This window comes from Uranotaenia lowii, chromosome 2 (genome assembly GCF_029784155.1).
Source record: "Uranotaenia lowii strain MFRU-FL chromosome 2, ASM2978415v1, whole genome shotgun sequence".
NCBI lineage: Eukaryota > Metazoa > Arthropoda > Insecta > Diptera > Culicidae > Uranotaenia > Uranotaenia lowii.
The window spans coordinates 31,112,741-31,124,232 of NC_073692.1; the positions used below are offsets into that span (position 1 = coordinate 31,112,741).

Here is an 11,492-nt window from a genome sequence, read left to right on the forward strand (position 1 = left end):
CAACAATGTCGTGAACAGCTTCCGAGATTTTGTTTGTTATTTCTGCGTGCGTGTAATTTAGAATTTTTACGACTCCTGTACAACATTTTTATTCGTAGCTCCTCTTGCTTGGGGCGTCATCAATTGACGTACAATTCATTATACTGTTTTTTTTTAAAGAATTTCGAAAGTTGTTCGCATAAGAGTTTGTTCCATTTTTCCCGATAACAGTCTTTACCAACCATCGAAAATTGATAGTATTTCTCTCTAATTTCTCACAGCTGCACATTTTCCACTTGTCATATAAAACTAAAAATTGAATTAAAACGCTTTAACTTTATTTAAAATTGCTGCATGATTGTCCTTTATTCAATTTCCATAAACTGTGTAACTTTCCAAATCACTTTTAGTAAACAGCCTTTATTCCACCTACAGGTACCGGAGCGATATGCAACGATCCTGGAGTTGCTGCCACCATTTTATCAACCGGAACTACAGCCTTTCCATAAGGACCCCATCCATAATAGCCGGCAGCTCCATAGGCAGACCACGGATATCCACTCCAAGGATAACCGGGTTTTCCCCAATTAGCTTGAACCACAGTCTTGTAGCCGTATGGTCCACCATAGGCATAGGACGGCCACTCCGTATACGGGAATCCCAAGGCATTCCAAGGATTCCATCCGTTCCAGTGATTCCAGGCCGTGGAATATGGTGGCCACACCGACGAAGAAATTACCGAACCCTGGCAGCTATTAGCGATGGCCATCGATGCGATCAGCAATGCAATGAACACCTACGAAGAAGTAAACGTTTTACAGAATAAAATCTCTCAAATAAACTTGGATTAACCGGGGTCACCTTCATTGTTGCGGTCAGATGATTCTTCGATGGCTCGCGGATTAAATTTTGCGAAATAAGAACACGATCGGCTCCACACTGTGCCGAAAATGGCCAACCCGGGTTGGTTTTATAGTTGGCCTGGGGCCAAAAGTGTCATCCTCAAGTGATAAGTTAAAACGTTTAACTTTTAACTCCTAAAAGTGATATTCATAGTTTTTCAGTAGCGGAGATCGTAAATTAAATTTTGATGCCCGCACGGGCTCTCAAATTGTGTTAATCGGTTGACTTAAACAGGCGATAATCGCCGTTTTGTAGAGCCAAGGCTGCAGGAATTGATTTTCATTACATTAAAGCTCGGCGGGCTTCGAGACACATTTCGATTGAGCCCCGAGAGGAAAACGATTTGTAAACGATCGTTGAGAATCATTACCGGTCATCCTTATGTCATACAAAACGAATAATGTTCATTCACAACAGTGATACTTCATAAATTAATACGTATTCAGTTTGAAAAAATTAGAAAAAAAATATGTTCATTGTTAAATCTCTAATTGTAGAGCGCAATTTTCAAGAATTATGTAGAATGAATGTACATTGAATTATTTTTTTAATGATCTTATTTCACACGGATTTATTTTGAAATTTTTTTTAAACGATTTTCTTGAAATAAGACGATCATTGAACATGTCAAAAACAGGCTTTAGACATTCCCGCTTTTTTTTCCAAACCACTCTTGGGTGGTAAATTGATTGGGTCGTGGCTTAAAACCCAAAGCAAATTAATCCAAAACAAATCTTTGAGCTTCCCGATTTCACTCAAATCACCTCAGAATAGTCTAGCTGTTTGGAAATGATCGAATTGCTCATTCTTCTTTAAGAGTATCATATATCCATTGGGCAAATTCAAGCAAAATTACCTTTTCATATCGAAGAAAGCTTTTCAAACAAAGCGTTTGAAAGCTTCTAATTATTTCATCTATTAAACCTCAAGCCAATCCAGAAAACAATAAAAATCATCCTTAAAACGCCCTACAAGCTTGAATTATAATGCATTCGACTGGGTGAGATATGGTCAGACCCGAATGCTACAATTAGGAAAGTATCAAACGTACAATTAATCGAACTCTACCGAGCACACCTACAAACATCGCACAATCTCAACAGGTGTGTGGGACCGAGAAAACGGCGCGAGAGTGTTTTGTTGCGCGCGTTCGGTTTCCGTGGTTCGAAGGAATGCATCTCTCGGTCACCCCGCCTGGATCAGAATCGGTTGCATTTCGATCGTTCTGAATCGAAGAAGGAGAAGGGAAAGGGAAATGATCGCGGGGTGGCTCTATTTAGACCAATACTTAGTATGGCAATAGATAGTAACTAAACCACTTGGTAAATAGTTTCTTGATGGGCAATTACTATCATTATTAAAAAGCGGTCAATAGACCGTCGTCGCGTCGCTTCGGTTGATTTCGGTCGATGGGACCCGGCACCCGATATCTACAAGTGCTGGTGCTGGTGCTAGTGGCCACAATACGCAAACAAGAAGAGAGAGGAACTTTTCGTTCTGTGGTCTCGGGAAGAACGGATTAGTCCCAACGCAACCGGGAGATTTTCTAACTATATAAACCGCGCTCGGGTTCTGAGTAGAAGCATAAGCAGTCCAAGTGTTCTAACAAACAAACCTCAACAAACCACCAACCTCATCTCACAAAATGAAGGTATGGAAAAAAGGACTAATCTACCCTCGAAGATCCTAAGGATAACCCAAGGAAGTGTTCCACCAAGTGATATAATCGATGTGTGTGTGTTTTTATTTTCGCAGTTCGTCATTGCCGCCGTTGTCCTTGCCCTGGCCGTCGCCTCGGAAGCTAGCTGGCCCTATGGACCATACGGAGCCACCGTTGTGCAGGCCAATGCCGGTGCCTGGCCAGCTGCCCACTGGGGTGGAGCTTGGCCTGCTGCCGCCCACTGGGGTGGTGCTGCTGCCTGGCCAGCTGCTCACTGGGCTGGTGCTCACTGGGGTGGTGCCTGGGGACCATACGCTGCCGGACACTGGGGTGCTCCAGCTGCCTCGGTTGCCCACCACGCCGGAGTTGTTCCCGGAGCCGTTTCCGTGAATGCCAACCGTGGATCGGTCCATGTTGCCCCTCTGCCAGGACACGCCGTCTCCCAGAAGCAGCTCAACTTGGCCCCAGCCCCAGGAACCATCTAAGCTGGCCCGGATCTCGGATTCATCCTACCAAAAAACCAAATTGTTTCTTCTTATCACAACAGGAAAAGTTCGCTCAAAAAACTGACCGCCGAAGACAAAACAAACTGCCATGATGAACGATAATGTGTGTAGCAGAGATCAAGAGTCAAAGATCTGTTTTATCTTTTCTTTTTTTAGCTAAGCTGTGAATAACTAGAGTAATTATTTACCTGCTGTAAATAAATTTCAACTCTCAAAAACTTGTAAATCACCTGTTTTTATTCAAATTTTTATAAGATCCGAACAATATCATGACCTAACTTTTTTTACCTATTCAACCCATTAAGGACATTCTTCCACGTGTCACCTTACTATAAAATTCAATAAAATTACAAAAAATAAAATCGAATAAATATGATCAACATCTACCTTCGTTCAACATTTTGAAAGTCAAAATTTGATTGCTCCCACCTCCTGATATTGATCATATTTTACATCACTTCTGATTTCATTTTGATTAGACAACTCTTATGTGACCCTTAAACACCTTGAAATAAAAAATAAATGAAAGGGTTGAATTTCGGTTTCCAAAATCAAAACTAATTCTGGAATCTCAAACTTAAAAATACAAAAGCTGCTGCAAAAATAACTAAGCTGCTACATGCAATTTTAGGATTGATGAAAATACAGGAGAAAAAGGAGTATCTTTAAATGACTAATTTTTAAAGGTTGATTGTTAAGCATTTTGTTAAAATAGTTGATTTTTCTCTGTTCATTTTTTTCTATCTTCACCACGTTCTGTGCACTTTTTTCCGTGTATCTTTTGTATGAAAAGAATTGTTTGCCTGAATTAATTTTACACATGTTTCTGTTGTCATCCCTCAAAATGATTATGTTTTTCAACTTATGTGTGCATAGCCATTTTTGCCAAATTCAAAGATATTTCTTTAGGAAATCGGACACAGAAATCTATCGAATAAAGTTTGCTAACGTTACAAATATTTAATATGAAATTGCACTTGATAAAATAGATACCTAATCCTGTTGATGGTCGATACTTTTGTTTATCTTTCTTCTATCATTACTTTCTGGAAATAATAAGAAATCATTTATTCCTCTTGGGATAATAATTCTTCGCATGACATGAAAATTGCTAAATAACCATGAAATTCGAACCTATACTCACCGGTATTTCGTGATACTTTATAGGGTTAGTTGTCCTACTTTGGACCGTTTAAGCGGTGATTCATTTATTTTCTCATACATAGACGGGTGTTTTGCAGTTTTTAGAAAACCCATTCGTAGATCATGGTCTTATCTGCAAGTTTCAATGAGAGATTTGATCCTTGGTTTGCCCTTTTTGAAAGAATTACAAAGTTATGGATAGTTAAACTTCCTACTTTGAACTTACTGTTCTTGATTTGGTACTGCATTTGTACCCTTTATTGGACCTAGATCTAAAAAGCCAGTAAAAAGTTAAATTTTTCGAAAAAAAAACATCAAAAACTTAATTAAGTACTTTATTTTAAACTAGCTGATCCCATACGAACTCCGTTTCGCTTTCAACTTGGAATATGTCATGAATAGCTTGTATGAAAGCCAATTGCCAAGCATTTTCCAGATGCACTACTGAATTCATTGTTAAGTAATAATTGGACGATCACTTTTTCTGTCGTCTGCTACTAAATTTGAAATCAGAAATTAATTGACCGTGCCAAAAATCCCCGTGTATAAATTTCGACTCGATCGTTGCATAACAACGCAATTATTGCCAAAAAGTTCCCCTTTCGGTGGCCTCGTATACAATCTTTGATATCTGAAATCGATTGCCCTTCCCTTAAAACTACCGTGTGCCAATTTTCATCCCAATCCGATGTATAATAATGACAATATCGCATTAACAGTGAATATTCAATATGGACGACCCCTTTGGCCGACCCCTGACTTTAATTTGGATGAGTAAAATCAATTGTTTGTCCCTTATAACTCCTATGTGCAAATTTTCATCCCAATCCGGTGTATAATAACGCCAATATTGAAAATTTATTGAAAAGTTAAAATGGACGACCCCTTTTGCAGGACCCTCACACTGAATTTGATACCTCAAATCGATTGCACGTCACTGTAAACTATGGTTTACCAATTTTCATCTGAATACGATGTATAATAACGTCAATATCGCAAAAACAGCAAACAGTCAATATGGACGACCCCTCTGGCTGACCCCTTACACAAAATTTATCATCTGAAATCGATTGCTTGTCTTTCAAAACTTTCATGTGCAAATTTTGAACATAATCCGATGAAAAATAATGTCAATATCGCGAAAACAATATTTGTCTTGTATGGACGACCCCCTAAAGAAGGGGTCATCCGAAAATCTGAAAACATTTTTCATCCTTCCTGGTCCTAATGAGTATCCATGCCAAATTTCAAACCTCTAGCTCTTAAGACGGCTGAGTCTATAGAGGACAAACAAACAAACAAACAAACAAACAAACAAATAAACAAACAAACAAACATACAGAAATTGCTTTTTATATATAGGGGAGAGTGGGGATACTTGATCCCCTTTTCTTATTTTCACCATATCTTTTTGGAAAAATTTTGCAACTCGCCGTCTTTGACATTTTCTGACAGCTTGTAACTTCAAGTTTCTATACTCCAAAAATTAGAACGATACTTGAACCCGTTGATGAACTAGAAGCATTTTCGTGGGAGTAAAAAAATTGCGATTTTTCTGAAGTTAGGGGAGACTCGATCCCCTATTGAAGGAGACTTGATCTTTTATTGCAGAAGCCCTAATCCTTGTATAAAAATCAAACAAAACCCCAAGATAGAATGTTAATTGACTATTTTGGTCATGTTTGTTCTCATTTCACAATTTATAGCAGACATAAGAAGAAAATTCTATAACTTTGTTTCAACGCTATTGACATTGCATACTTAAAGGCGCTATTTTTTATAATTAAGAGAAAATTAATTATTTTTGCTCTTTTCTTCAGACAATTGTTTAATAAATATTAGTTTTTGGATAAATATTAGTAATTTCGTAATCAGCAATCATAACGATCAATTCAGAAGAAGAATATGCCGTTTGGAAGGGGGATCAATTGTACCCAACTCTAGGGGATCAATTGTACCCATAATCAACATTTTAGAAAACTTTTTCTGAAAAAAGTTGGGAGTTTTCCATTGCTTTGAAAATATGGCATTATGAAGTTCATTTTACGCTCGAACGATCGATACATTGGAACAAATATTTTTTTCATAATTTTCCCATGTAAGGAACATTTTAAAGTGATGAAAAAAGATCTTCAAGTTACATTTTGTGAAATTTTTCAAACAGAGTTCAATTACTCAAACAATTATATTGTTAAAAAATTTTAAACTACAAGCATTGTTGTTTTGCTCATTTTGGCACATTTTTCTAGAACATTTGATCTTTGTAAGACATTCCAGTCTCGAGATATAGCTAAGGAATCAAGTATCCCCAGGGATCAAGTATCCTCATTCTCCCCTATAGATAAAAAAAATACCATGAACAAATTTTAGGGATTTTTAGCTGTTAAATACCTTTATTTTTGTTATAAATATCTCAAACTTTATTCTCATTAGCACATCCCTCAGCAACATAATTGCTAGGAGGTTTTTGTGTTAACTTGTAGCTTATTTACCTAATGCTGAAAAAATGTTGGGAATGCTCAATAGGGGTTCTTAATTATGCCCTTATGAAAATTCGCACCTTAATTGATTGTTTAGTGTTGAAAAATTGATGTCGGGTCTAAAAATGGAACATAGTGACCAAAAGTGTCCAATTTTTGGACCCTTCACCTATTTTACGAGTTTTCCGATGATATTCTATTATTTTAGTAAACATGGATAGTTTAGTTCATATTCATTACAGCAATGAGAGTTTCCTTTAAAATTAGGCTTGACCTGTTAATTAATATGATTTATTCATAATCTCTCTGATTTCTCGAATTGCTTCCCTCTAATTGAGCTCTCTGTTTTACCACTTAAGAGAAATCCCCTTTTTATAAACGTTGAAAATCTCATTGACTGTATGCAAAATTAATGAAATGTTTCCTATTTTCGGTATTTTAGGACTAATGTAGGCTCTAGGTCTAAAGTAGGAGCACTCACCCTATTTTTTGAAATTTAGGATGATATTTCTATGAGTGCACAGTAACTTAAGCTATCTCGGCAAGTTCAGGACAGTGTCCTCCAAAATTACGGAAGAAACATTCTTTTTTAATTTTAACAGCCATCAAGCGTTTTGGCTACGAAAGTTATAATGATTTCAGTGTGCGCTTCGGGTCATATTGACCCGAACGACTTTGGAAGGTTAAAAGTTATCTCTGTCCTCTCAACGTAGGAGTGCCTCAAGGCAGTAGCTTGAGTCCCTTGTTGTTCCTAATCTACGTTTGGCAGATGCCAAACTCAAATCTTTTTGTTCACAAAAGACTGTCTCTTCTGTGTACACTGAAAATGAAGAGTGCTGAAATGTGTACAAATATATTCACTATACTGCCCCTAATCGCATATGAGTCCCATGTGTAAAAACTGCAAACCGCGAAAAACGCTTGTAAAGTTTGAACATTGTTTTCATTACAACAATCATGTGTATCATTTGTTGGTAAAACCTAGTAATAGTTCGGATAGAAAACACTTTAAAGAATACTTTTACGCTTACACTAACGGATTTACGGAAAAATTATAATAAACTACTCATGTGACTCATATGCGAATATTCTTAACCCTCGAGCCGAGATTATTCGCTAATGAGTCTCTTGTGCTAAAGTTATCAGCGTTGGTGGCAAGTGCCAAGATTTATTCTAACGTATTTTATCATTTGTTTACCTTTTTTTTTTACGATAGAAGTAATTTTTGAATTATCCTTTTTTTAATCGTGTGGGATAAATTTTCTAGTGTTTTTTTTTCAAAAGCTTTGTTTTCATTCGTGTAAAATTGCTCCGAATATATTATACTTCAATTTAATTTAATTTGTGTAACGGATCCGTGGTTAGTTCCGACCAAACATGAGCTGGATTCCAAAACAAAGAAGGAGACTTCTTCCTGGAATATTTTCCTGGGTGATAAACGAAAACAGTGGTATTGACTTTGTTGTGGATATAAAAGAATTAAAATAAATTATTTTTATTTTGTTATCGACGTGCGTTATGCTACTATACGTTCAATTTTTATGTATATTAATGATTTTAGCATTGAATTATAAATTAACTTAATTTTCTATCTACAGTTTTCTTCAATTGTACGCTCGAGCGCTAAATTTCGGTCATGGAACTCATATGCGAATATTTTTTTCACATGGGACACACCAACGGTCATATTTTTTCCGAAATTTTTGGAACAAACTTCGAACAACAACTTTTTTACAAGTAAATTTGACCACTAGAAAGCGTTTTCCATCGATAACTCAAAAGTGATAAAATGCACATGGGACTCATATGTGAATAGGGGCAGTATAGTGAATATTAAAAAATGCTTCAAATATATTTTACTTGTTTAAACATCAATTGTTTTAGTTTTTTTCCTAAACAGCACATTGAAAGCAATTTGAGAAATAAAACGAATCTAAAACCAAGGGAAATATAGCAGAATTCACAACAAACGCGGGAGAAACCCGTTTCGAGCTTACAGGATAATTTCAACAAGTCCTTTCAAATCACAGGGCAACCCTGTTCCGATCATGCAAGACAATTTGACAGTTGTTTTACTAAGCTGTTATACTGTCCTGGAATCGACCAGTAATTTCAGCTGTTAAAAATAACTGGAGGAAAACAGGAAAAAGATTAGGTGTGTATTTTTTTTAATAACAACTGTGTTTAGAAAATTGTCATTCACATATGGTTTTAGGAGCTGAATACAAGACGTGGTTCGAAAAAAATTTCCACAGCTGTTGTTATACCCAAAAACCCTGATTAAATTCTGAAATCAGAAGCGTGGCTTGGCAAGGTTGCCAGCCTTTCATTTATTTCTACTAGTTCGAGCTTTCATATGTTATGAGTTCTAAGGTATGCCTTAAAACAGTATGAATGTTTGAATGAATGTATGTTTATGGTTACTAAGTAAACATTTGTTCGGGATTCAACCAGACGGAACTGAACGCCATCAGTTTAAGACACTTGAGCTTTATGTGCAGATATATTCCTCTTGAGACGACATCTTTGATCATGAACCAGAAGCGATAGGTAGTTTAAAATCGTAATAATACATGTTACTTAATCTTATTCGCTTTTTTGATGTAGAAAATTAATTAAACGAGATTCAACTTCTGACGTTTCTAAATTTCTTCATGGCGCTCAGGGTTTAATGGCTAGCATCGTACTGATCCAAAAAAACATTTTTATTTTATTTATTTACGTCTTTGGTTGTCTAACCGTACAGACTAGTTGCTTAAGCCTAAGAAACTCTGCTTAAAACTAATTTAAACCTACGTTTACACATATTAAAATCAAACAAATGACTCACTGAGTTAAAACTTTCACAACATTTATCAATTGGATGGTTCCGGCCATATACAGTACGGTGATAGGGTATCCATAGGAACTGACGTCGCCGAAGTGTCCTCGTGGAAACGTATATATTGACACGTTGCAGTATGTATGCGGAGTCAACACGGTGGGTTAAGGTATCAAAAATGAAGGCTTGCTGCAGTTCAATACGACGCTTTTCTAGTGTAGTTAGGCCTATCAGAGCACACCTTTGCTCATAAGGCGGGAGTCGGAGCGGGTCATTCCAGGGAAGACGCCGGAGAGCGTATCTTACGAAGCTACGTTGAACTCGTTCGAGGCGGAAGCATTGAGTGCTCTGAGAGGGAGCCCACACCTGGACAGCATACTCCATGATACTGCGAACGGACGAGCAGTAGATGGCTTTCAGTGCATATATGTCGTCAAAATCCCTTGTGTTTCGGCGAAGAAATCCAAGTGCTGCAAAGCCCTTTGCCACGGTTAGCGCTATGTGCTCGGCGAAAGTGAGCCTGTTGTCGATTTTAATCCCTAGATCAAGAATAGATTTTGTATTTTCCAAACAGAGGCCGGATAGCTGGTAGTCAAAATTTATAACATTTCTTGATCGGGTAAAATTAATGATCTTGCACTTTTTCGCATTTGCTTGCATTCCGTTCATCTGACACCAGCTCTCTAATGTAGCGATGTCCGCTTGCAGGGCGAGACAGTCTACAGTGCTGTGAATCTTTCTAAAAATCTTCAGATCGTCGGCATACAATAGAGTGTCGGATTGAAGAGTTGCGCACAGGTCGTTCACAAAGATTATGAAGAGAAGCGGTCCAAGGTGACTCCCCTGAGGAACTCCAGATGGGATGGCAAACGTTTCCGAGCGCGAGTTTTTAATTTTCGTGAAGGCACGACGGTCCGTGAGATATGATTCAATCCATTCAAGCGCCCATTCAGGAAAACCTAGCTGATCCAGCTTAGCTATAAGTATTTTGTGCGGGACACGGTCAAACGCTTTTGCGAAGTCTATATAAACAGAGTCCACTTGAAAACCTTTCTCCATGCTGTTACTCAAAGAGCTTACATAGCACATCAGATTGGTTACGGTTGATCTTCGCTTCATAAAACCATGTTGAGCCTCAGATATAAAAGGTTTTGCAGCGGCATATATTCGTTCATGCATTAGGACTTCAAAAATCTTAGATATTGAGTTCAAAATTGATATAGGTCGGTAATTATCTACGCAGTTAATATTTCCTGATTTGAGAATCGGTGAGATGGACGCAACTTTCCATGCTCTGGGAAAAGATCTTTCCGATAGTGACCGGTTTATTATACTACAAATCGGGGCAGCTAAAGGTGCTGCGCAAAGTTTCAAAAAAGCGGTGGGTATGCGATCTGGACCAGAACCTTTAGTTGGGTCAAGCGAAGACAATTGTTCGTAGATATCCTGCTCAGTGAAACACGGTAAAGGTAAGTTGATATCGTACGATTGAATAGAGGCGATGTAGTTGCTGTCAGAGTCGGTACTAGCTGGACAATATACACTTTGGAAGAAATCAGCGAACATATTAGCCGATTCAGTCGAGTTAGAGGATTTTTGTAGGTATATTTCTCAACAATTTTGTTATACTTATGTTATGGGCTTCTGGGAGTTATAAATTGTTATCGGTCCGGCTCCCTTGGGGACATGCTTGGAGAGTGACTACAACTCAGAATACGATTACCGTGGTGTAGTTGGTTAACGTGCCGTTGTACCGAAACGGAAATTGCGGGTTCAAGTCCTGTCGATGAGCCCTTGTATCTTTTCCGAGAAATTTATTAAATTTACGGTTTATGTCCTATCTTTCTTTGATATCTGTTTCTCTTATACTTCTCACAACCTTTGGGAATGGCAGAATTTTGTAACATTTTGTAGCAGATTAAAATTGTGTTTCGAGTTTCAAAATTTAATCAGCAGTCACCATACAAAAAACGAATTGGATCGGAAATTTTGCATTTTTC

At 37.5% G+C, this 11,492-nt stretch overlaps 2 protein-coding genes across 2 annotated transcripts; one reads left to right on the forward strand and one right to left on the reverse strand.

The window, feature by feature from the left end:
- Positions 1-338: 338 nt before the first annotated feature.
- On the reverse strand, positions 339-908 carry LOC129743803 (uncharacterized). The gene is made up of 2 exons (XM_055735998.1): positions 841-908; positions 339-775 (listed from the first exon to the last, which is right to left on the reverse strand). The coding sequence occupies exons 1-2, from the start codon at positions 844-846 to the stop codon at positions 386-388; spliced, it is 396 nt and encodes a 131-aa protein (XP_055591973.1). The 5' UTR covers positions 847-908; the 3' UTR covers positions 339-385.
- Positions 909-2,371: 1,463 nt separating this feature from the next.
- Positions 2,372-3,274, forward strand: LOC129749442 (adult cuticle protein 1-like). The gene is made up of 2 exons (XM_055744420.1): positions 2,372-2,533; positions 2,638-3,274. The coding sequence occupies exons 1-2, from the start codon at positions 2,528-2,530 to the stop codon at positions 3,025-3,027; spliced, it is 396 nt and encodes a 131-aa protein (XP_055600395.1). The 5' UTR covers positions 2,372-2,527; the 3' UTR covers positions 3,028-3,274.
- Positions 3,275-11,492: the final 8,218 nt, after the last annotated feature.